General features: G+C 43.4%; 1 protein-coding gene across 6 annotated transcripts in view; it reads left to right on the top strand.

The window, feature by feature from the left end:
* The window catches only part of ptk2aa (protein tyrosine kinase 2aa), a 109,433-nt gene that overhangs the window by 43,495 nt on the left and 38,908 nt on the right, over positions 1 to 27,030 (top strand). For 3 of the 6 annotated variants that reach the window (XM_062056536.1, XM_062056533.1, XM_062056534.1), the window contains exons 1-11: positions 11,816 to 11,965; positions 12,221 to 12,465; positions 13,459 to 13,631; positions 16,978 to 17,065; positions 17,302 to 17,381; positions 17,476 to 17,538; positions 21,569 to 21,623; positions 26,055 to 26,195; positions 26,304 to 26,381; positions 26,458 to 26,565; positions 26,764 to 26,881. In XM_062056536.1, the coding sequence (XP_061912520.1) occupies positions 11,842 to 11,965; positions 12,221 to 12,465; positions 13,459 to 13,631; positions 16,978 to 17,065; positions 17,302 to 17,381; positions 17,476 to 17,538; positions 21,569 to 21,623; positions 26,055 to 26,195; positions 26,304 to 26,381; positions 26,458 to 26,565; positions 26,764 to 26,881 (1,273 nt within the window). In that variant the 5' untranslated portion in view covers positions 11,816 to 11,841. Of the gene's footprint in view, positions 1 to 11,814; positions 11,966 to 12,220; positions 12,466 to 13,458; positions 13,632 to 16,977; positions 17,066 to 17,301; positions 17,382 to 17,475; positions 17,539 to 21,568; positions 21,624 to 26,054; positions 26,196 to 26,303; positions 26,382 to 26,457; positions 26,566 to 26,763; positions 26,882 to 27,030 lie in introns of those variants that run through there. The other 3 variants (XM_062056538.1, XM_062056537.1, XM_062056532.1) reach the window with 2 other exon arrangements.

Below are 27,030 nucleotides of genomic sequence, written 5' to 3'. Positions count from 1 at the left end.
TTGAATCCCCAAATCTAGCCCTAATGTTTCATTTCAGACAGTTTGAAAGTGCTTTTGAAAGATCGGGCTGTACGCTTAGCTAAAAGATAAGTAGCACAGACACTTTTTTAGCACAGAAAAAAATTTAGGAGCAATATGAAATGTCTTAAATATCACACTTTCATCGTGTGAAGCGACTGGGATGGGAATCAGCACCTCCAAGTCCGAGTCCATGGTTCTTGCCCGGAAAAGGGTGGAGTGCCATCTCCGGGTTGGGGAGGAGATCTTGCCCCAAGTGCAGGAGTTCAAGTATCTCAGAGTCTTGTTCACGAGTGAGGGAAGAGTGGATCGTGAGATCGACAGGCGGATCGGTGTGGCGTCTTCAGTAATGCGGATGCTGTATCGATCCGTTGTGGTGAAGAAGGAGCTGAGCCGGAAGGCAAAGCTCTCAATTTACTGGTCGATCTACGTTCCCATCCTCACCTATGGTCATGAGCTTTGGGTTATGACTGAAAGGACAAGATCACGGGTACAAGCGGCCAAAATTAGTTTTCTCCGCCGGGTGGCGGGGCTCTCCCTTAGAGATAGGGTGAGAAACTCTGTCATCCGGGAGGAGCTCAAAGTAAAGCCGCTGCTCCTCCACATCGAGAGGAGCCAGGTGAGGTGGTTCGGGCATCTGGTCAGGATGCCACCCGAACGCCTCCCTAGGGAGGTGTTTCGGGCACGTCCGACCGGTAGGAGGTCACGGGGAAGACCCAGGCCACGTTGGGAAGACTATCTCTCCCGGCTGGCCTGGGAATGCCTCAGGATCCCCCGGGAGGAGCTGGAGGAAGTGGCTGGGCAGAGGGAAGTCTGGGCTTCCCTGCTTAGGCTGCTGTCCCCGCGACCCGACCTCGGATAAGCGGAAGAAGATGGATGGATGGATGGATCACAATATCATTATTAACACTCAAACAACTAATACATGTAAACAAAATGCCATCATAAGGCCTATTGTAATGCTCAATTAAACAAAGAGAACATCCCTAAACAGTGTTGCACGAGTGTAGGGCTGGGAGGTATGGATCAAAACTCATATCCCGATATAATTTGGCCCATTAACCAACAGATAAATGGAAATATCCGTTGACGTAACTAAATATCTTCACTATGCCCTGATTTAACATTTTTGGAACTGATGGGGATCCCAAATACACAAAAACAGGTACCAGCAAGTAAGAAAATTAGGTTTTGTATAATAAGATCCAACTTAATAGGTGTTTTGAGATAAGAAAAAAGAAAAAGCCTTGAAATTAATATAAGAAAAGTCAAATATAATCTCCAGTCTTTCTTAAAAAATGGTTAGTTACCGTACATTACCAAATAAATGCCCTTGGGCAAATAACCGCCCATGTCCTAATAGCTGCCCGTGGGCTGTTCTTTGCATAATTTAGATTAAAATCAAATTGATTTCATTAAGCCCAATTTATAAGATAAAAAGAACAGCAAAGGCACAGTTGGATTTGGGGTTGCGTTTGCTGCAGTATTATTGTTTTGATGGTTTTATAGAGTACTTGGTACCATAATTTTATTTTTCCTGTATGCTGCTTTATTTAAAACTTGGAGTACTGTAGCCTTTATTTTATTTAAGTGACAGTATTATTGTTCTGTTTTGGTGGTGGGTTTTATACTTGAGTACTTGGTACCATCATTTTATTTTTCCCGGTGGGCTGCTTTATTTAAAAAGTTTATTTATTTTTAGTATTGGTATTCTATTTGACAATTGTTGCACTACTGCCATGTTGAGGCCTTGTGGATCTCTTGTCTTTTGATAGCCTACCTCATGTTGATCTCTTGTTTTTTTGTTTGTATGTTTACAATAGCTTTTACATTCAAAGTTTTTTTGTACGAAAAAAAAATACTGGACAGTCACCATTGTAACCAAATAATGGCCTGGTGCAGGCTATTGCAAAAATATATAAAAGCCTTGTGCAAATAACCGCCTGCTTCGTTTAAACGCCTGTTCCCAAAATCGATTTTGTGAAATAAACGCCCGGGCTACTATTTGGTAATATACGGTATGCTCAATTCTTCAGCTAATAAAAACACAAAAAACAATGTGAAATAAAGTGCACTGGTGTAACTGTTTAAACAGCAGCAACATGAAAATAATTGACCTTTACCAATGGTGTTTTTATAGGTAAACGTTGTTATAGGACATAAACACAAAGATTTTAGTCAGGAACACCAACTTGCCAAAAGCTTCATGATGCTTTATGACAGGCTGTGTTCTGATAATTACTTTAAAAGGTTATTAGTTACTTGTTACTTTACCAAAAATGTATTAAATTACTAACGGAATTACTCTTTAACAAATGTAATTAATTACTAAGGAAAATAATTAATCCTAGGATCATTGGGACTGGCGGTCTGATCCTCGGCTACATAAGCTAGCTCTCGGGACGTGGAACGTCACCTCGCTGGGGGGGAAGCAGCCTGAGCTAGTGCGCGAGGTAGAGAAGTTCCGGCTGGATATAGTCGGACTCACCTCGACGCACAGTAAGGGCTCTGGAACCAGTTCTCTTGAGAGGGGCTGGACTCTCTTCCACACTGGCGTTGCACACAGTGAGAGGCGACGAGCTGGGGTAGCAATTCTTGTTGCCCCCCGGCTCAAAGCCTGCACGTTGGAGTTCAACCCGGTGGACGAGAGGGTAGCCTCCCTCCGCCTTTGGGTGGGGGGACGGGTCCTGACTGTTGTTTGTGCTTATGCACCAAACAGCAGTTCAGAGTACCCACCCTTTTTGGATACACTCGAGGGAGTACTGGAAAGTGCTCCCCCGGGTGATTCCCTTGTCCTGCTGGGGAACTTCAATGCTCATGTTGGCAGCGACAGTAAAACCTGGAGAGGCGTGATTGGGAAGAATGGCCGCCTGGATCTGAACCTGAGTGGTGTTTTGTTATTGGACTTTTGTGCTCGTCACAGATTGTCCATAACAAACACCATGTTCAAGCATAAGGGTGTCCATATGTGCACTTGGCACCAGGACACCCTAGGCCGCAGTTCCATGATCGACTTTGTAGTTGTGTAATCGGATTTGCGGCCTCATGTTTTGTACACTCGGGTGAAGAGAGGGGCGGAGCTTTCTACCGATCACCACCTGGTGGTGAGTTGGCTGCGATGGTGGGGGAGGATGCCGGACAGACCTGGCAGGCCCAAACGCATTGTGAGGGTCTGCTCGGAACGTCTGGCAGAGTCTTCTGTCAGAGAGAGTTTCAATTCCCACCTCCGGAAGAACTTTGAACATGTCACGAGGGAGGTGCTGGACATTGAGTCCGAGTGGACCATGTTCCGCACCTCTATTGTCAAGGCGGCTGATTGGAGCTGTGGCCGCAAGGTAGTTGGTGCCTGTCGTGGCGGTAATGCCAGAACCCATTGGTGGACACCGGCGGTGAGGGATATCGTCAAGCTGAAGAAGGAGTCCTATCGGGTTCTTTTGGCTCATAGGACTCCGGAGGCAGCGGAAAGGTACCGACAGGCCAAGCGGTGTGCGGCTTCAGCGGTCGCAGAGGCAAAAACTCGGACATGGGAGGAGTTCGGGGAAGCCATGGAAAACGACTTCCGGACGGCTTCGAAGCGATTCTGGACCACCATCCGCCGCCTCAGGAAGGTGAAGCGGTGCACTGTCAACACCGTGTATGGTGCGGATGGTGTTCTGCTGACCTCGACTGCGGATGTTGTGGATCGGTGGAGGGAATACTTCGAAGACCTCCTCAATCCCACCAACACGTCTTCCTGTGAGGAAGCAGTGCCTGGGGAATCTGTGGTGGGCTCTCCCATTTCTGGGGCTGAGGTTGTTGAGGTAGTTAAAAAGCTCCTCGGTGGCAAGGCCCCAGGGGTGGATGAGATTCGCCCGGCGTTCCTTAAGGCTCTGGATGCTGTGGGGCTGTCTTGGTTGACAAGACTCTGCAGCATCGCATGGACATCGGGGGCGGTACCTCTGGATTGGCAGACCGGGCTGGTGGTTCCTCTCTTTAAGAAGGGGAACCGGAGGGTGTGTTCCAACTATCGTGGGATCACACTCCTCAGCCTTCCCGGTAAGGTATATTCGGGTGTACTGGAGAGGAGGCTACGCCGGATAGTCGAACCTCGGATTCAGGAGGAACAGTGTGGTTTTCGTCCTGGTCGTGGAACTGTGGACCAGCTCTATACTCTCGGCAGGGTCCTTGAGGGTGCATGGGAGTTTGCACAACCAGTCTACATGTGTTTTGTGGACTTGGAAAAGGCATTCGACCGTGTCCCTCGGGAAGTCCTGTGGAGAGTGCTCAGAGAGTATGGGGTATCGGACTGTCTGGTTGTGGCGGTCCGCTCCCTGTACGATCAGTGTCAGAGCTTGGTCCGCATTCCCGGCAGTAAGTCGGACACGTTTCCAGTTAGGGTTGGACTCCGCCAAGGCTGCCCTTTGTCACCGATTCTGTTCATAAATTTTATGGACAGAATTTCTAGGCGCAGTCAAGGCGTTGAGGGGATCCGGTTTGGTGGCTGCAGGATTAGGTCTCTGCTTTTTGCAGATGATGTGGTCCTGATGGCTTCATCTGGCCAGGATCTTCAGCTCTCACTGGATCGGTTCGCAGCCGAGTGTGAAGCGACTGGGATGAGAATCAGCACCTCCAAGTCCGAGTCCATGGTTCTCGCCCGGAAAAGGGTGGAATGCCATCTCCGGGTTGGGGAGGAGACCCTGCCCCAAGTGGAGGAGTTCAAGTACCTCGGAGTCTTGTTCACGAGTGAGGGAAGAGTGGATCGTGAGATCGACAGGCGGATCGGTGCGGCGTCTTCAGTAATGCGGACGCTGTATCGGGGTGTTGTGGTGAAGAAGGAGCTGAGCCGAAAGCTAAAGCTCTCAATTTACCGGTTGATCTACGTTCCCATCCTCACCTATGGTCATGAGCTTTGGGTTATGACCGAAAGGACAAGATCACGGGTACAAGCGGCCGAAATGAGTTTCCTCCGCCGGGTGGCGGGGCTCTCCCTTAGACATAGGGTGAGAAGCTCTGCCGTCCGGGGGGAGTTTAAAGTAAAGCCGCTGCTCCTCCACATAGAGAGGAGCCAGATGAGGTGGTTCGGGCATCTGGTCAGGATGCCACCCGAACGTTTAGGGCACGTCCAACCGGTAGGAGGCCACGGGGAAGACCCAGGACACGTTGGGAAGACTATGTCTCTCGGCTGGCCTGGGAACGCCTCGGGATCCCCCGGGAGGAGCTGGACGGAGTGGCTGGGGAGAGGAAAGTCTGGGCTTCCCTGCTTAGGCTGCTGCCCCCGCAACCCGACCTCGGATAAGCGGAAGAAGATGGATGGATGGATGGAAAATAATTAATGCGATACTTAAACATAAACTTCAAATATCTGGCAGAATGCAGTTAAGATAAGTTTTATATGAGAGCAGTGTGTGTGCGCCTTTAAAAGGCGGTGCCCGTTGCCTAGTGACGTGTGACGTCAGCAAGTCTGCGCTCAGTCTGAGTCTCAAAGGCATTTTAGCTTGAGCTATTTTTGTTAGCTTAGTAGGCGAGCTGACGTCATCTCCTTTGAATCTTTCACTCGTTTGTGTTACCTATGCTTAATAAATAGATTGAATGTGCTTCCATGGCTGTACGTTTTTGTCAACAAACAAGGTATTGTTTGGATGACAAGTTTGTCACTTCAATCATGGATATGGTGTTCAATATTCCCTCCGACCCTCGTAGTTACCAGTTTGTGTTGAATTTAAAGACTTATCAGTGACACTTCCGTGTCAATCACGTGTCCATTTGGTTGTGGTTATGGTTTAAGTTAATTTCAAACATGCTATAGAGATGGGCGAAAATTTTACTCTAAATTTATCAAATTTGAATGCATTTATTTTAAGTGCAAATTTCTATTCAAGGGTTAAAATCAGTATTCGCACGTGTGCTATATTTTTTCCAATACTCGCACAACCTATTTTTAGCCGCAAATGCGACTAAAATGCTCGCACTATACAGTCCTGTAAGTCCAGCTGGAATTTTGTCTGTCTGTAGCATTAAAAGGGAATTGCACTTTTTGGGAATTTTGCCAATCATTCACTATCCCTCTGGTGAGACAAGAACACATATCTCTTTGTCTTTTCTGGGTTTTTTAAAATGGTAAAAAACCTGCTGGTAAGAGGTGGCCAACTATGCAGGGGATGGGGATTCAATCTATTGTGCCTAAAAAGCCCTCCAAAAACCACCAACAACGTTTTATATACATGCTGTAAGTATGTACAGGTATGTAATGTAGTAACAGGCACATTCATGATAACATTTATTATTAACATAATTTACAGTATTTTTGGTCATTTTTTAAGCATTACCGGAACTACTTTTCTAGGCGCAATCATTTCACAAAGTGCATTTCCGTTAACAAAATACAACTACACGTAATAATGGCAGACGTTGTGATAGACAACTTCAGGTAAAAAAAATGCGGGGAGCATATCTTGTTGTGTCGTCCTGTTTTAGGTCTAAGTTGAATTCAAAGTTGACCTGCTTCTCGGTTTATGACCACATCCTTCTACTGTACAGATGCAGGGCATGATTTATAATCCAGCATTAACTTTTACAACCTCTGAGGTGATTCAGCAGCATTTCAGTAGCTAGCTTACCTCTCTGTGAGCAAGGTGCTGTGTTACTAAAAGTAGTTCCTCTGTGTTAGCTGTTATGTTAAAGGCCTACTGAAATTAATTTTTTTTATTTAAACGGGGATAGCAGATCCATTCTATGTGTCATACTTGATAATTTTGCGATATTGCCATATTTTTGCTGAAAGGATTTAGTATAGAACAACGTCGATAAAGTTCGCAACTTTTGGTCTCTGATAAAAAAAAACCTTGCCCCTACCGGAAGTAGCGTGACGTTGTCAGTTGTTCACTCCCTCATATTTTCCTATTGTTTTCAACGCGGCTAGAGCTATTCGGACCGAGAAAGCGACGATTACCCCATTAATTTGAGCGAGGATGAAAGATTTGTGGATGAGGAACGTTAGAGTGACGGACTAGAATGCAGTGAAATACATATTTTTTTTCGCTCTGACCGTAACTTAGGTACAAGCTGGCTCATTGGATTCCACACTCTCTCCTTTTTCTATTGTGGATCACGGATTTGTATTTTAAACCACCTCGGATACTATATCCTCTGGAAAAGTCGAGAACGCGAAATGGACACTCACAGTGCCTTTTATCTCCACGACAATACATCGACGAAGCTCTTTAGCATGAGCTAACGTGATAGCATCTGTCTCAAATGCAGATAGAAACAAAATAAATAAATCCCTGACTGGAAGGATAGACAGAAGATCAACAATACTATTAAACCATGTACATGTAACTACACGGTTAATACATCTCAGCCTGGCAAAGCTTAACAATGCTGTTGCTAACGACGCTAAGGCTAACTTAGCAACCGGACCTCACAGAGCTATGATAAAAACATTAGCGCTCCACCTACGCCAGCCAGCCCTCATCTGCTCTGCTCATCAACACCCGTGCTCACCTGCGTTCCAGCGATCGACGGCGCGATGAAGGACTTCACCCGATCATCCGTGCGGTGGCCGCGCCTAGCATCGGCTAGGCGTCTGCTATCCAAGTAAGTAGTCCTTGTTGTGTTGCTACAGCCAGCCGCTAATACACCGATCCCACCTACAACGTTCTTCTTTGCAGCCTCCATTGTTCATTAAACAAATTGCAAAATATTCACCAACACAGATGTCCAGAATACTGTGGAATTATGAAATGAAAACAGAGCTTTTTTGTATTGTATTCAATAGGGAAGGCATACCTTTATTCCCCGGGCTACGTCACGCGCATACGTCATCCTCCAAAGGCTTTTTCAACCGGAAGTTTGGCGGGAAATTTAAAATTGCACTTTATAAGTTAACCCAGCCGTATTGGCATGTGTTGCAATGTTAAGATTTCATCATTGATATATAAACTATCAGACTGCGTGGTCGGTAGTAGTGGGTTTCAGTAGGCCTTTAACAACTGTACCTTGTTTAAAGGCCTACTGAAATGAATTTTTTTTATTTAAAGGGGGGTAGCAGATCCATTCTATGTGTCATACTTGATCATTTCGCGATATTGCCATATTTTTGCTGAAAGGATTTAGTAGAGAACATCGACGATAAAGTTTGCAACTTTTGGTCGCTGATAAAAAAAAGCCTTGCCTGTACCGGAAGTAGCGTGACGTCACAGGTAGAAAGGCTCCTCACATTTCCCCATTGTTTACAATGCAGCCAGAGCGATTCGGACCGAGAAAGCGACGATTACCCCATTAATTTGAGCGAGGATGAAAGATTTGTGGATGAGGAACGTCAGAGTGAAGGACTAGAGTGTAGTGCAGGACGCATTTTTTTTCGCTCTGACCGTAACTTAGGTACAAGGGTTCATTGGGTTCCACAATTTCTCCTTTTTCTATTGTAGATCACGGATTTGTATTTTAAACCACCTTGGATACTATATCCTCTTGAAAATGAGAGTCGAGACCGCGAAATGGACATTCACAGTGACTTTTATCTCCACGACAATACATTGGCGAAGCTCTTTAGCTACGGAGCTAACAAGATAGCACATAGGGCTTAACTGCAGATAGAAACAAAATAAATAAACCCCTGACTGGAAGGATAGACAGAAAATCAACAATACTATTAAACCATGGACATGTAAATACACGGTTAATGCTTTCCAGCTTGGCGAAGGTTAACAATGCTGTTGCTAACGACGTCATTGAAGCTAACTTAGCAACGAGACCTCGCAGAGCTATGATAAAAACATTAGCTATTCACCTACGCCAGCCAGCCCTCATCTGCTCATCAACACCGTGCTCACCTGCGTTCCAGCGATCGACGGAGCGACGATCATAGATGCGGTCGGCGGCCCGGAGACGGAGGAAGTCAAGGTGAGGTCGGCGGCTAGCGCGTCTGCTATCCATCTCAAAGTCCTCCTGGTTGTGTTGCTGTAGTCCGCCGCTAATACACCGATGCCACCTACAACTTTCTTCTTTGCTGTCTTCATTGTTCATTAAACAAACTGCAAAAGATTCACCAACACAGATGTCCAGAATACTGTGGAATTTTGCGATGAAAACAGAGCTTTTTTGTATTGGATTCAATGGTGTACCAATACTTCCGGTTCAACGATTGACGTCACGCGCATACGTCATCATACATAGACGTTTTCAACCGGAAGTTTAGCGGGAAATTTAAAATTGCGTTTTATAAGTTAACCCGGCCGTATTGGCATGTGTTGCAAATTTAAGATTTCATCATTGATATATAAACTATCAGACTGCGTGGTCGGTAGTAGTGGGTTTCAGTAGGCCTTTAATATGCAGGTCACGGCATATAAATGGAGCGTTGTTGGCGGTTATCTGCTCTTTTTTTGGAAGGCTTTTTAGGTGAAAGTTTTTTTTATTTAGATTGCAATGCAATGTGTGTGAATAATTTATCGGTAATCATTTAATGCCAGTGAGCTTTATTCGTCTCTGACATAATTTGTGTCCTTAAGAAACACTAACATGCCATTTTTACATACACACTGTAACTCTATTCACGTTCTAGAAACACCCAACAGGATTATGTGACAACTGCAATGTGGTAGAGTCAGTGGAACATGCAATCATTAAATGTAGGAAATGCAGTGGAGAAAGGAGAAAACTAATAGAGGAAACAAGGAGACATGGACAGGAGGAGGTTACACTCAAAGTGGTACTAGGTAGCAACAATACAATTTTAGTGAATTTTCTAGAAGAGACAGGTTTATGGAATAGAATTTAGTATGGGAAGGAACTCTGGTTCACACTCCAATACGGTAAGTGGCGGTAATGCAACTTTAACGCTTAGTGCTTCACCATAAAACAAGAAGAAGAAGAAGACACGTTCTATTACTTGATTCTGTGGTCAACAACACAAATGTTAGCAACACCAGCTTGGCACTCAGCATCAAGGGTTGGAATTGGGGGTTAAATCACCAAAAATGATTCCCAGGCGCGGCCACCGCTGCTGCCCACTGCTCCCCTCACCTCCCAGGAGGTGCTCAAGGGTGATCGGTCAAATGCAGACAATAATTTCGCCACACCTAGTGTGTGTATGACAATCATTGGTACTTTAACTTTTACCAGCATAGTTATGCTAGCTATCATGTTAACAATGCAGTCACATTTTAACAGCAGCCTCCTGGTGGGTTAGCCTATTTGATGAGGAGTAACAAACTTGCAGCTTTGGTGCCTTTTGCTGATTGCCAAATAGTTGTAGGAGCTTTATTATAAGATGTGTAGAGAAGCCTTTCAAAGATTTATATTTTTACACAGCTGTTATCCTTAGTGTTTGGTGTGTAAATGTTCTTGTACCTGTTGCTATACGGGGACAACAAAAACGCTGGCAACACCACAATAGCTATGCTAGCTATTGTAATACACTCACTTTTAAACAGCAGCAACAAGCTAGGTTAGCCTATTCGATGAGGAGTAACAAAATGATCAAATTTCAGCGCGGACTACAATGGCGGGCGTGCGCAAGGCACTTTTGGTACATACAGTATATATGGATAAGCCGCTGATGGTTTTCCCATTATGTGGCGTCACCAATTGTGCACATTTCCAAACGACTCGTTTGGTGGAAGTAGGGAGGAAGGCAAGATTATTTTATAAATATCTCTGCAATGTTTCCACGGTTTGATTAACATTTTCGGGATTTTTGCAGATCCCAAATGCACAACAGCAGGTACCAATATGTAAGAAAAGTTGGTTTTGCATAATAGGGCCCCTTTAAGATGTTTAGTGAAGCCTTTTAAGGATTTGTATTTTTGAAAAGCTGACATCCTTCAGGTGTTTGGCGTAGAAACGAGGCAGGCTCATTTATGACAGTGTTCTAGTACCTGTTACTGTGGCCGACAACACAAACGTTAACAACACTAGCATAGCTATGCTAGCTATTTTGCTAGCAATGTGCTAACTTTTTTAAAACAGCATCATGCTGTGTTAGCCTATTCGATGAGGAGATACAAAAAAGAATAATATGTGACAAAGCCTGAGCCTAATTTTTATCACCTTTGGTACTCTGAAGCAGGCTCTCTGTTTATCAACAAGTCCATTTTGCATAAGAGAGAAACTTTAATATGATTAGTCTCCGGTATAGTATTAGAAACTGAGATTGACGCAATTAAGCATGGACTTCATGAAGAGTGACTAAAAGGTTTGGCGTCACCATTCATGGATAAAAGTGGGAGGGGATTTTCATTGAACACCAGAGCTTAACAGTGACTACCATATTGTTAGTTTGAAGCTCCTCCTGCTCCTCTCTTGCTCCCCATTCAACTTTCATTTGCGCTGCATTTGCCGTCCTTTTCCTCTCATTCTTCCTGAAACAATGTCTGCCTTCCCTGGTGTCCCTGCATCTCTCTGCCTCTTTTCCCCTCTGCTGCTTTTGTCTCCGTTTTTTATCGCAACCCACAGTTGCTAAACAAGAAGACAACTCTACTGGTCGCTCACTAATTGTCTCTTTTTGGCGTCGACCACCACTGCACATCTACTGGCTTGGAAGAGTTTCAGGGGGGAAATAACTTCAAATCTTCTCCTGAGGTCAGGACACACTTCCAAGGCAACTGTGTTTCTATGGAGCCCAGGCATGGGCCAGGAAAGGCCTGGTAGCTAACAAACGGCTTGTTGTCATCAGTGAGGGGCCGCCGGGGACCAAACGGAGAGATTTCAGTAATATTGTGACTGAAAAGGATGGACTCAGATGAACTTTGTAAGGATTTCTGCTGTTATGCTGCTGGAAGGTTTAGGCTCAGGTTAGATCTTTTGTTTTTGTAACCCCTGCACGGGAGCAGGTGGAACACCATGCGCGTTTGCGAGGCCGCCAGCTGCCTGTCTGTGCTTAGCATTGACGGAGACAGACGGAAACGGACGTGCGTTTCCATGGCGACAAGCAGCTGTAGCCCCTTCCCCTTGTGTTGGGGCCGAGGTACGCATGGAAGCTCCCTAATAGGAAGAAACAGGAGCGCACATGATAACACACACCACTTCATATTCACAGACGCAATCCCACTTGAGTTTCTTTCCAGGAAGTGTGTCAATGTCAGGACTTTAGGCAGGAAAAATAACCACCTCAGGTCCATTGTTTTTTTTCTGCTGGAGTATGGATGAGCCTTGAGCTGGCCAAAATAATCTTAACATGTTGTAGTTTCATGCCAACTTTTCTTTTTATTCTTACCCCCAGAATATGACAGACACCTAGCAGCGGCAGTCACAGCAGGGAAAACCATGGCCACACCCTACATGGACCCCAACCTTAACCACCCCCTCCTGGACGCCGCCAAGTCGCAGCTCAGCGCAGGAGGCTCAGACCGAACCGTGCCCGGCTCCGTAGACAGGGTCCTGAAAGTTTTCCATTACTTCGAGACCAACACGGAGCTCAGCAGCTGGTCCTCCAACATCCGATACGGGGACGCCACTGACATCCGGGTAAGGGGGTATGACAGAAATGTTAGCATAGTTAACATCACAGTCACATTTTAACACCAACATCTTGTTATGATCAAAAGTACATCTCCCAGGTCTGTAGCTAACTGACATACCTAGTTGTTACAGCGCCAGGCTTTATTGTATATAACGAAGCCTGATTTAAAAAAAACATTTTTTACAAAGCTATCCTAATAAGTGCTTAGACTTATACACAAGGTGGGCTCATTTATAACATGTTCTAGTAATTATTGTTGTGGGGGAAAACACAAACAATAGCAACACTAGCATAGCTATGTGAGCTAAATGTATGTCTCCCAGGTCAGTACCTAACTGACATAGTTGTTACAGCGCCAGGCTTTATTGTGTCTGTTGCGAAGCCTGATTTACAAAGCTATCCTATTAGGTGTTTGGACTTATACACAAGGTGGGCTCATTTATAACAAGTTCTAGCAATTATTTTTGTGGGGGAAAACACAAACAATAGCAACACTAGCATAGCTATGTGCGCTACCATGCTAACATTGCCGTCACATTTTAACAGCATGCAAGTTTTTTTTTAGCTCAATATTTGATTCCTCAGTCTCCATTTTGCTGCAACGGTCCATTTTCTCACTGCCTTCAGTCTTCTTGAACACAAATTGTATCTATAACCAGACAAATTCGAAGAAGTAAATGTTGCTTCTTTATCTGTTTCAGTATCTCATTCGGACCACTTCATTTATTGTGTTCTTCAAGATCCAGATTTGTGATGCATAAATTACCAAGGCCCCCTGAAACATTAGCGGAATGCATTCATATCTGGGTCAGAGCCACCCCTCAAGAGTTTAGCGTGGCAACACACATGCTCCTTTGAGCATACTCCACATGTGATGTCTGGCAACATGTCTGGGTGTGAATGTGATGTTAAATTTACTACTTGCGTGGATTGATCCCCAATTCAGGACTCCCATATAATCCTGCTCATTTCCATGTATCATATCTCCACATCTGCAGGGAATCATTCAGAAGATCTTGGACATCCACAAAGTGCGCTGGACGTCCTGCTTCGGCCTGCGTCTCAGCAGCAGCGGCCAATCCAGGGACCAAGTGAACTGGCTTCATCCGGACCTGGGCGTGTCTCACGTCCGTGAAAAATACGAACAGACGCGTTCTGGAGAGGAGTGGAGGTGAGCGCGTGCGAGACCTTTTGTGTGGTTGTTAGTGTGCTCTTAATAGGTCATGCATTTAAAAGATTCATCTGTGTGTATGAGGAAAATATGTCATGTCATTTATATTTTAAACCAAGTAAAGAAAGAAGGAAGGAATAATCTAAAGTGAGCTGTTTACAGTAATAACACAGTAAAATTACTTTTTTACATTTCCTCATGATAGAAAGTTTATTCAAATGAACTTGTTAATTCAGGTACAATTTTGTGTTTAAATATGACCATACATAGATAATTACCCTCTAAAAAACACTACCATCCTTTAGCTAGCATGCTGCACTAATTGCAAAAAGCACCAGGAATGATTTACTGCAAGGCGCCTCATGAAAAAAGTCCAGCGGGGCCCGTCTGTCGTGTGCTTGATAGGCGGCACACTGTGGATCACTTTTATTGTAGCGGTCCCGCAGCTAATGCCATTGTATGTTGAGGACCTTTGGCACTGTGGACGTAAAAAAAAAAAAAAAAAGAGGGAATAGAAGCAGATGTCACCTTTTGTGGGACTTAAGTCAACAACTCTTTTATGCTTCAGGGATGATGTAAACTATTTTTCACAAAAAATCCTCTGAAATTTGTGTTTTTCTTGTGGCATTTTTACTTTACGAATGTATTACTTTATTTATGACTACATTACCCATTTGTTGAATCATTTTAAATGTATTATCAGATATTAGATATACTGAAGAGTTATATTTGCCTTTTGTTAGGGTTATATTCCAAGGCCCCCTGGAAAGTACCCATAAAAAGCTAAAAAAAATTGCCGATTTTGGATACTCTGAAATCTAAAACCTTAAATTTCCCTTTCACAGTTAACACGTTTTAATTTCTGTATTCCACATTAGGAAACATTTATAGCCAAACAGTATAAAACATGCACTAACACAACATGATCATGTCTTGCCAAAGCATCTTCCTGCTGGAAAATGTTATGTGAATTGACTAGCTGTGGCATTATTTTTGGCACCATCAAACCACTCATTTGTTTCCAAAAAAAAAAAAACATTTTAAAGGGGTCCTATTATGTTAAATATAACTTATTTTTTACCTGTCGGTACATATTTGTGTGTATTTGGGATCCCCATAAGTCCTGAAATGTACAAACCCTGTTTCCATATGAGTTGGGAAATTGTGTTAGATGTAAATATAAACGGAATACAATGATTTGCAAATCATTTTCAACCCATATTCAGTTGAATATGCTACAAAGACAACATATTTGATGTTCAAACTGATAAACTTTTTTTTTTTTGCAAATAATCATTAACTTTAGAATTTGATGCCAGCAACACGTGACAAAGAAGTTGGGAAAGGTGGCAATAAATACTGATAAAGTTGAGGAATGCTCATCAAACACTTATTTGGAACATCCCACAGGTGAACAGGCAAATTGGGAACAGGTGGGTGCCATGATTGGGTATAAAAGTAGATTCCATGAAATGCTCAATCATTCACAAACAAGGATGGGGCGAGGGTCACCACTTTGTCAACAAATGCATGAGCAAATTGTTGAACAGTTTAAGAAAAACCTTTCTCAACCAGCTATTGCAAGGAATTTAGGGATTTCACCATCTACGGTCCGTAATATCATCAAAGGGTTCAGAGAATCTGGAGAAATCACTGCACGTAAGCAGCTAAGCCCGTGACCTTCGATCCCTCAGGCTGTACTGCATCTACAAGCGACATCAGTGTGTAAAGGATATCACCACATGGGCTCAGGAACACTTCAGAAACCCACTGTCAGTAACTGCAGTTGGTCGCCACATCTGTAAGTGCAAGTTAAAACTCTCCTATGCAAGGCGAAAACCGTTTATCAACAACACCCAGAAACGCCGTCGGCTTTGCTGGGCCTGAGCTCATCTGAGATGGACTGATACAAAGTGGAAAAGTGTTCTGTGGTCTGACGAGTCCACATTTCAAATTGTTTTTGGAAACTGTGGATGTCGTGTCCTCCGGACCAAAGAGGAAAAGAACCATCCGGATTGTTAAAAGCGCAAAGTTGAAAAGCCAGTATCTGTGATGGTATGGGGGTGTATTAGTGCCCAAGACATGGGTAACTTACACATCTGTGAAGGCGCCATTAATGCTGAAAGGTACATACAGGTTTTGGAGCAACATATGTTGCTATCCAAGCAACGTTACCATGGACGCCCCTGCTTATTTCAGCAAGACAATGCCAATCCACGTGTTAAATCAACGTGGCTTCATAGTAAAAGAGTGCGGGTACTAGACTGGCCTGCCTGTAGTCCAGACCTGTCTCCCATTGAAAATGTGTGGCGCATTATGAAGCCTAAAATACCACAACGGAGACCCCCGGACTGTTGAATACTTTAAGCTGTACATCAAGCAAGAATGGGAAAGAATTCCACCTGAGAAGCTTAAAAAATGTGTCTCCTCAGTTCCCAAACGTTTACTGAGTGTTGTTAAAAGGAAAGGCCATGTAACACAGTGGTGAACATGCCCTTTCCCAACTACTTTGGCACGTGTTGCAGCCATGAAATTCTAAGTTAATTATTATTTGAAAAAAATAAATAAAATATATGAGTTTGAACATCAAATATCTCGTCTTTGTAGTGCATTCAATTGAATATGGGTTGAAAAGGATTTGCAATTCATTGTATTCCGTTTATATTTACATCTAACACAATTTCCCAACTCATATGGAAACGGGGTTTGTATTTATAAAACAGTCTTACCTTCTTCCAAATTTGTTCCAAATGAGGCGTTTGGAATTTGAAACTTAGCCTTAGTTACATCAGCGGATACCTCCAAATATGGTAGAGGTTTACCTGAAAATCTTTGCGTCAGTCCGCTATTTTTATTCAGTTTTAGTCCAAAGTTGTAGTCAATAAGTTCCTTCTTGTTCTCTATTCTCTTGTTGTGTGGAAGACAGGCTCAAACATGCACATGCATGCAAAAATCCTCTGCTGTTGACACTTCTAATAAAAAGTAGCGTATAGATCTAATTTATATGGTATGTAGGAGGCTTTTGGCACGTAAATAAGAAATATTCTTAAGAGATAGTCAGAAAGATGGTTTGAAGATGGTCTGTAAAACAAATGTACCGGTATACCATATTTTGACCACAACACCACCATTACATGTTGTGTAGACCACATGAAAGTGTTTTAAATGTAGAAAAATCATAATATGACCCCTTAAAAACAGAGGAGAGAAACCATGAATATGTGGCAGTGCGAGTGTTGAATAATTAAATAAGCAGTGAAGAGAGAGGTCTGGTCCTTCGTACTTATTTATTTATTCACAATTAAGATGAACAGCCATGCTTTAAGATTGCCTCACTTCTTTATAGGTACGAACTGAGGATCCGATATCTGCCGAAAAGCTTTGTGCAGCAGTTTACAGAAGACAAACCTACACTCAATTACTTCTACCACCAGGTACGCATACGCACGTGCGCGCGCGCACACACAGACACACACACACACACACGCACACACACACACATTTCGTCTCTCAACACTGAAACATATGGCACTGCTTGCAGACTATTTTGCCTGGTAGTCATCTAGGTCAGCGGGACTGTTTGTGTGCGTCAGATTGTTGCCTGGTGGTGTAAATATGTTAAGTGTCTTCAAATAACAACATATGCTTGTGTTTATTTGTGTATGTCCAGGTGAAAAATGATTACATGACACAGATTGGGGATCAGTTGGAACAAGATGTTGCCCTCAAACTGGGCTGTCTAGAGATCAGGTGAGACACACAGCAGGTTATTATAACATGTAGTTAATAATAATTATAATAAAACATAGATGAGAAACTGACCGTGCTTTGTTGTGTTATTCAGGAGGTTCTTCAAAGAGATGCGAGGCAACGCCTTGGACAAGAAGTCCAACTACGAACTACTGGAGTAAGTATATATATATATTTTTTAAATCCTGCAATAATTACTCAGTGGTGCAGTTTATCCCTTCAGTGTTTGTTCAACATGTCAATCACTTGATGTAAATGTTCTCCTCTGGCTTTTGGATGGCTAGCGCTAACGAACCAGGCTTGGCTCCGTTTCTAACGAGCTGCTGCATTCCTTCGGAGTCTTTCTCTTTTAGCCCATTAGCCTAACGAGCTCTCCAGTCAACTGAAAAGATATGTCCAGTCGTTATGCCTTCTGCTTACTATCGCCGTTTGTTTATTTCCCCACGTTCTTTTTCTTTTTTTGTCCTCCTTGTAGTTTTGTCCCAGTCTGTCTCTTATCTGTAAAAAATATGTCACGGCCCAATAAGGGGAGTGCTGCAGGGGCCTGACATTTGGCCAATAATGGTTTGTTGAAGAAAATTCTCTTTTTTTTTTTTTCTTTTTTTTTTAACAGTATATTTCCAAAGCTCAAGTTTGCATTTTCTCATTGTTGCCCAAAAACTTGCTTTGTGCGTAGCATCTCACCAAATTCCATTACTTTTACCTTTAAAGGGGAACTGTACTTTTTTGGAATTTTGCCTGTTGTTCACAATCATTATGAAAGACATGACGACGGATGTATTTAAAAAAAAATGCATTCTATATATTAAATAAATGCAATCAAAAGTCAGCTTACAATGCAGCCTCTGGGAGCCTTTTCAATTCTGTTCCAGTTCCAGGTTCTAAATGGCTGTCAAAGTGTCCCAACTTGTCGGATTATATTCTCAGCATTTTCCTTTAGGGTGAGAGACATGATTTATGATCTAGAATAAATTTACAGGGAGCAAGGACGCAAGGAAACGGCAGACCACCCGATGATGTAAACATAGGCACGCCCGCAAGTGATCACGGCGCCCCTCTAAATAGTTTGTCTGCGTTAGCGTTTATAATAACAACAAAGTTAAAGTACCAATGATTGTCACACGCACACTATCACTAATACTTGGTTAATATTCAAGTCACGAAGTATAAGCTGAGTATTGTTGCCGCTTTTTGAATGGTTATTTATCAGATTTTATGGGCGGAATAGTAGAGCTCCCATTGGCTCCGCCGTAAGCTGACTTTTATTTACGTTTATTTAATATTTAGAATGCATTTAAAAAAATCCATCCGTCTTCATGTCTTTCATAATGATTGTGAACAAAAGGCAAAATTCCAAAATAGTGCAGTTCCCCTTTAACATCAACATATACTTGACACAATACTCATAGGTGACCCCATGACAAGTTTAGATCCTGTCCCACATTTTGGGAAACCCCAATTGAACATCGCCATATGATTCCCATCTCCAGTTGCGTAAGCAAGCTTTTTTAGTCTTTTCTTCAAGCTAATTGCTGATTAGATAAAGGCTTTAACATTCCTATGAATCAGAATCAGAATAATTTTATTGCCATTGTTTGAGAACGGGTTCACAAACTAGGAATTTTTCTTGGTGCAAACGTGCGACATAAAACACATATAACACATATTTGGTAATAAAAAGAGCTGTAACTGAGCTATCAGATAGACTTAGAAGGAATTCAAGGAATTCAAGGAGCTGCTGTTAGGAGTTATTGTTCATTTGCCTGATGGCCGAGGGGAAAAAACTGTTCAGGTGGCGGGAGGTGTGGGTCTGGATGGAGCGTAGTCTCCTGCCTGAGGGGAGAGGGGAGAATAGTGTGTGTCCAGGGTGAGAAGAGTCAGCTGTGATCCGACCCACACGCCTCCTGGTCCTGGAGGAGAACAAGTCCTGGAGGGATGGGAGCTTGCAGCCAATCACCTTCTCAGCAGCACGTACGATGCGCTGCAGTCTATTCTTATCCTGGACTGTGGTGCCGGGGAACCACACTGTGATGGAGGAGGTCAGGATGGACTCTATGATGGCTGAGTAAAACTGCACCAGCATCTCGGTCGGCACCTTAAGTTTCCTAAGCTGCCGCAGGAAGTACATCCTCTGCTGGGCCTTCTTGATGAGGGAGCTGATGGTCAGCTCCCACTTGAGGTCCTGGGTGATGGTGGTGCCCAAGAAACGGAAGGAGTCCACAATGGGGACAGGGGTGGGAGAGTCAATCAGGGTGAGGGGGGATGGTGGGGCTGTGACTTTCCTGAAGTCCATGATCATCTCCACTGTTTTCTGGGCGTTCAGCTCCAGGTTGTTGAGGCTGCACCAGGACGTCAGCCGGTCCACCTCTCTCCTGTAGGCGGACTCATCGCCATTCGAGATGAGCCCGATGTGGGTATACAGGGAGAAGAGCCAGGGGGAGAGTACACAGCCCTGAGGAGTACCAGTGTTTGTGGTTCGACTGTCCGAGACAATCTTCCCCAGCCGTACGTGCTGTCTTCGGTCTGTCAGGAAGTCATTAATCCAACTGCAGAGGGAGTCGGGCACGCTGAGCTGGTAGAGCTTGTCTCGTAGCAGTCCAGGGAGGATGGTGTTGAAGGCAGAGCTGAAGTCCACAAACAGGATCCTAGCGTAGGTTCCTGGGGAGTCCAGATGCTCCAGGATGAAGTGGAGGGCCAGGTTCACTGCATCATCCACAGACCTGTTGGCTCTGTAGGCGAACTGCAGTGGGTCCAGGAGGGGGGCGGTGATGTCCTTGAGGTGGGGCAGGACCAATCGCTCAAAGGACTTCATGACCACAGACGTCAGCGCGACCGGCCTGTAGTCATTTAGTCCTGTGATCCTTGCTTTCTTGGGGACAGGGACAATGGTAGAGGTCTTAAAGCAGGACGGCACGCGGCATAGCTCCAGAGAGGTGTTAAAAATGTCAGTGAAGACAGGAGCCAGCTGGTCCGCACAGTGTCTGAGAGTGGAGGGGGAGACACCATCCGGCCCGGGGGCCTTCCGCGTATTCAGCTTCAAGAACTGCCGGCGTACATCCTCTTGTTTGATGGAGAGGGTCTTTACAGTCTTATGATGTTTTTGGAGTCCTGTGATGTCATTGGAGTCCTTTGAGTCCTTAACTCCTTTAATGAAGTGCTGGCATTGGTGGGGAGGGTGATGGTGGGGGGAGCATGTCTTTGATGAGCTGAAGGCCGTTCATGACGACAGTAATGTGTGTTGAGGCCCTGAGCGAGAGTCCGGTCATTCAGGGCCTGGGGGGTTTTGGGCTTATAGTTCGTAAGGGCCCTTAGACCTCTCCAAACTGCAGCAGAATCATTGGAGCGAACTGTTCCTGTAGACGGTTAGAGTACACAGATTTAGCTTTCTCCACTTCCCTGGTGAAGTGGTACTTCGCTTCTCTGTATGTACTTCGGTCCCCGCTTCTCCATGCAGCCTTCTTCTTCTTGCGCAGCTGTCGGAGCTTGGGTGTGAACCAGGGCTTGTCGTTGTTATAACAAACCCTGGTGCGCGTTGGAATGATGCGCGCCTCATTGAACTGTATGTATGAGGTCACAGTGTCCGTATACTCGTCCAGATTGTTCGTGGCCGCTCCAATTGCCTCCCAGTCTGTCGTTTCCCAACAAGCACGCAACTCGTCCACAGACTCTGCGGTGAAACACTTAATGTTCCTCATAACAGGTTTAGCCAGTTTCAGTCTCTGTCTGTATGAAGGGATTAAGTGCACCATCACGTGATCTGATAGTCCAAGAGCAGCGCGCGGGAGTGCATGAAAAGCCTTGCTCAATGTAGTGTAGCAGTGATCCAGCGTGTTCTCCTCTCTGGTCGGGCATTTAATAAACTGTCTATACTTTGGTAATTCCTGGCTCAAATTTCCCTTGTTAAAGTCACCAAGCACGATAACAAGAGAGTCAGGAAAAGACCGTTCCACATGTAAGATCTGTCCTGCAAGCGCGCGCTGAGCGTGACGCACGTCCGCGCCGGGCGGGATGTAAACAGCCACGAGAATGAATGAAACAATCTCACGCAGTGAGTAAAAGGGCTTACAGTGGATGAAGAAATATTCCAGAGAAGAAGAATAGTGTCTGGAAAACACTGTCATGTCTGTATTTACAACATTCTAAACATTCTTCCCCTGATGTCTGGTTATTTATTTCTCGCTCTGCAGGAAAGATGTTGGTTTAAGGCGTTTTTTCCCCAAAGACCTTATGGATTCAGTCAAGGTGAGAACAATTATATATTATTGTTAATAATATTGGCGTTTACTCCACCAAATTAAATGAAAAGTCATTTTTATGCCACTTCAGTAATTTTCGCAGTTATTTGTCCCGTCTGCATGTGCAAGTATAATGAGCAGTGTCTGTGATAAATTTCCGGCACGCGTTCATATAGAGGGTCCTTAAATGTGTGTGTGCGTGACCCCAAAAGGGTCCTGATGTCAGCAGGCGGTGAGACAGATGCTCTGCAGAGGGGAGCGGAACTGCTCGTGTGCGACCCCGGAGGTCATGTTAAAGCCCGCTTTCACTTTCCAACAATGAGAAGGGAGAAGGGGGAGGTGCTCTCCTCCTTTCTTGGGTCCACCCCTTCTGCCTATCAAACCCAGCTGCCCACCTCCCCACTTCACCAACATGGCAACATAAAGCCCTGCCTCTGAGACCACCCCCGACAAGCACACGCACGTGCACGCACGCAGTCAAACATCCATAAATTTAAAAAAATGTTTCATCCATTTCTCTTGGACAGTAGCAGCAAATCTGCACTTTCATACTAGAATTGGGTGGAATAAGCAATAGAGAAAAAGGCACTATTATTTTTATTGCAGTATACTTGCATGTATTTTTACTGAATATCACAAAAATATACATTTGAGCACATCTGCTTCATATAGAGTAAACTAAACAAGAGTCATTTAATTGGATATTTTCCTCTCAATGGACTCCACTTGCCACACACGCGCACAAAAACACACTCGCAGAAAGGAACAGATGGCTACGGTAGTAAAGAGTGACTTATGTCCATGCTGGTCAAAGCCTTCTAAAGAGCAGAGTCCGTTCATTCATGCTGACGAGTCAGGCCAGCATGTTTAGTAAAAAAAAATGTTTTGGGGCTTCGGAGAAGTTTAGTCAGAAATGTGTGTCTCCAGGGGGAGCTCATAGATGTGTTACCTTCTCTGTTTAGATCATCTGAATGTGAACAGATGTGGCTTTGTCACGGTAACAGTCAGCTGGCACTGTGATAGCAAGTGTGATTGCAATTTCCTCTCGGAAGGGTGGACACCTTACAACAGAGGTGTCCAAACATTTTCCAGCGAGGGCCACATAGAGAAAAATTGAAGGATGCGAGGGCCACTTTTATACATTTAGTATATGAAAAATACTCAAACCAAAACAATGTAGGTGAACATATGCTAACATTTGAAAAAAACATCTACATCTTAGCTTTGTGTTATAGATAACAAAGCAATAAAATAATTCATGATTATTCTAATAATGATTTTATTTGTATTTATGTTAACTGTGCTCGAAAGTAAGCTTGTATTTACTAATATTGCTATTATACCGTCAACTGAAACGCTTTTGAGAGCTTTAGTACACTCAAAAAGATATCATGTCTCACAAGAAATTTGTACACTTTTTTCATCATGACAGGACACACGGAAATCATCAAAGACCTTATACAGTAAGACGCTCAGGTTGTCGGCCATTTTGGTTTTCAGGTCCAATTTTTTGGGGATTTGGTCCCGTTTAATTTTTCATAGTTTTTTGTTCTAATTTGGGACCTGTTTGTCTATAGAATGTGTCACGGGCTGAGCTGCGGGCCGCAAATGGCCCCCAGGCCGCACTTTGGACACCCCTGCCTTACAATGACACTTGGTGTTAATATGTGTGTTGCAGGCAGAGGAAGCAAAATAATTATTGGAATTGAAATATATTTCTCTTTGGTTGTGTACATAAACTTGTACTAATCAGTGCATCTGTAACACAAAGCTGAGATGAGTATGTTTTGTTCAAATAGCTTAGCATTTATTGACTACATTGGATTGGTTGTCACTTCTTTAATGCACAAAATGTATATAAGTGGCAATATTTATGTGTTGACGGCCCTTAGTGGATACATGCTTGGTGTATTGAAGGCGTGCTGTCCAAAATCTAGCTACGTTATTAGAATTTAAAGGGTTTTAAAGGAAACTGCACTTTTTGGGGAATTTTGCCTATCGTTCACAATCATTATGAAAGACCTGATGACGGATTGATATTTTTTTTAATGCATTCTAAACATCATACCTTTCAAAAAGCGCCAACAATACTCAATTTACTTGAATATTAACCAAGTATTAGTGATATTTTTATTATAACCGCTAACGCACACAAACTATTTATAGCGCCGCCTTGATCACTATTGCGTGTCCCTATGTTTACATCATCGAGTGGTCTGCTGCTTCCTCGCTACCTTGCTCCCTGTTAGTTTATTGTAGATCATAAATCATGCATCTCACCTAGACAAAAGAAGTCTGCGTAGGTATTCCGACAAGTTGGGACACTTTGACAGCCATTTAGGACTCGGAAATGGCCAGAACAAAACAAAAGACGCTTGCTCCCCCCGCACCCACCACCCTGTTTCTTCTTGAGGTTTATGAGACATTTGTCATCTCTTCGGGAATATATGAACATCCCAGCAGTCGGCATCCTAATGACAGCAGACCTTGTACAATAAGTGATGTTTTATTGTTTGTTGGCTCTCATGAAGTCTGCAGTTAGTAACAATCAGTGTTGAAGAAGAAAAACAAAAGGCAAATGTTGTGATGCGTTTTTAAAATGAATGTGCCGCGTAAGCTTAAAATGATCAAAATAAGTATATGTCTTTCATAATGATTGTAAACGATAGGTAAAAATTCCAAAAAAAGTGCAGTTCACTACTAAAAACATGCAGTTTTGTGTGTCTGTTGCTGTAATGAGTTAATGAGCTGTGTTCGTCCACGCCTGTAATGTCTCTCCAAGAAGCGCTATTGTGCACTTTGGACCTGATCTACTAAGATCTAAATACCAGTTGCTAAACAACGTGTGCTAACTATAAAATTGCGTGTAGTATAGTGGACGTGTTGTGTGTGATTTACTAAGACTGCATGTACTATTGATAAGTGCAAACGTGGTGCAGACCGCTCTATTTAAATGAGACTCTTGCAGATAGTACTGACATTATGTGCCCATGGAAAAACTAATTTCCCTCCACATTTATGTTATCATGCTCCTACCTATGGGGTTGTGCAAACAACACACATTTATAATCTTTAACACTTTTTATGCAATATAGAATCGTAATCTAGACAACTTGATCCAAACACAAGAAAATGCTTATTTCAAAAAGTAGGAGTTATACATTTCCTGAATGGAAAAAACAAACGCCATCAAAATAAAAAAAAAGCTAGCATACACCAAAATGCATTGATTGAATTTGTATTAATCAGCCCCCTTAAGTCATCCAGCAGTTTTCAAATTATGAAATAATATTGCAATACTAAATGGACAACATGTCTAAAATATTTTTACGTTTGACAGTCCTTACATGTTGACAAGCATACATAGAATGCAATTGCCACCTTTCTCACAGCTATTTCTGCGCAAGTGCCAATTTGGACGTCTTTTCTAGTGGTACTAAATGCAGACACAAAACAGTTTGTCTTGATAAATCACACTGCGTGTGCTTAATAATTCCATTTGCATCTTCTCCTTTCTGTATTATGGGCTTTCTGATGATCAGCATATATTCTGCATATACATGAAGGCATACATGCTAAATGGATTGCACTTTCTATTTTGCCCACCTAAGAAACACAATCTTCTTCACACCAGTTTAGTAGAGCAGCTTTGCGTGGGCCATCAAGTTTGCACGTGTTACACTTGTACACACTTGTCCAACATAACATAACAGATGTGTTATTTTAAGATGTGTAGCAAAGCCTGCAGAATTTTTTATTTATTTATTCATTTTTTGGAAAATTTAATCGCCACTTATAAAAGTGGTGCAAGCAAGTGAGGGAAATTAAATATATTACTCACATTTGTTGCTCATAAACAAAATCCAGTGGCACATATTACTGTAAGAACATTAAAAAGCCATTTATGCAGCAGAATAAACTGACCACATGTCTGCAACCATGTCTGTCAGAGCTGGGCTAAAATTTTTGAAAGGGCATAAAATGCATGTTTATACCTAGTGGCCTTGGAAGGCTGTATGTACTATGGGAGTTTGTTTTGATATTTATCCAATGCTACGCTGCAGTCAACTGCAGGGTCTCTTAAGCCCACTTTGAACCAAACTCAACCTCCGGACTAAATCTCCTCTAATCTTAATCTATATATGGTGGTCTATTTATAGTCGTCTGCGCCTCTACTGTACTACTTCCACATGATGTATGCATGTTTATGTGTTTGGATTATTCCGACCCTTTTCTGATGCTCAGAGGATCAGTAAGGTTGCTCATCAAGAGTGTTAGCTGGCGTCAAAGGATCAGGCCTACGTATGTATGTCATGGTATGTATGTGCGGTTTACGCCTAAAGCGATGAAATGTAAAGTTCCTCGATGGATTTTCTGACCATCTGTCACAATGCACAATGCAGTTAAAGTGTGATTGATCTATGGCCAATTCCTTCAGGCTAAAACTCTTCGTAAGCTCATCCAGCAGACCTTTAAGCAAGTGGCCAACCTCAACGACGAGCAGTGCATCCTAAAGTTCCTGGAGATCCTTGCTCCCATCCACCGCTATGACAAGGAGTGCTTCAAATGTGCACTCGGAGTAAGTAATACAGATGAAGTCTTGTGTAAGGTTGACCCCTTGTGGAGGTAATGATTCATGCATGCATTCAGCTTCCATTTTTGCATTTCTTTCTTATTCATCATGCAGTCCAGCTGGGTGATCCAGGTGGAGCTGGCAATCGGACCAGAAGAGGGGATCAGCTACTTGACAGACAAGGGATCAGCAGTGAGTCCCAGTCTACTTTTTAACACCTGGTTACATATGACATCTACAAAGATTTCATCTCTTTGCCTGCTTTTAGCCCACCCATCTGGCCAACTTCACCCAAGTTCAGTCCATCCAGTACTCAGCCATGGAGGAGAAGGACAGGAAGGGAATACTTCAAGTCAATGTCGCAGGAGCTGCCGAGGTACACGGTCAAAGTCGCGAACTTGAGCTGTATGGTGCACAGCTCAGCTTGTATCTTTTTAGTTAAAAAGCTTCCCATGAACAGCCGCTGCATGACATTGGTTTCTTTTTTATGGATAACGTTTTACACGCTCAAACAAACAATAACTCGCAGACATTGCATATATCTAATGGAGATAATGACCATCTCTGTGTGCAGCCTCTCACCGTCACGACAGCCTCCTTGACCATGGCCGAGAACCTGGCCGACTTGATTGACGGCTACTGTCGGCTGGTCTCCATGGAAACCCACTCTTTCATCGTGAGAGTGCAAAAAGGTAAGAAACTGCAATGCGTTGCTAACTGTGCAGAATTAAACTATACGCTCTATGGAAATGTTTTCATACTAACCACTTACCATGCATCTTGACAGGACATAATGATGCTCACTTTTGATATAAGTGTGCCGACTATTGTACTGTACTAT

Source organism: Entelurus aequoreus, linkage group LG08, assembly GCF_033978785.1.
Source record: "Entelurus aequoreus isolate RoL-2023_Sb linkage group LG08, RoL_Eaeq_v1.1, whole genome shotgun sequence".
In the NCBI taxonomy this organism is placed as follows: Eukaryota; Metazoa; Chordata; class Actinopteri; order Syngnathiformes; family Syngnathidae; genus Entelurus; species Entelurus aequoreus.
The sequence above is the reverse complement of the archived record's forward strand: the minus strand, read 5'-3'. Positions and strand labels throughout refer to the sequence as shown.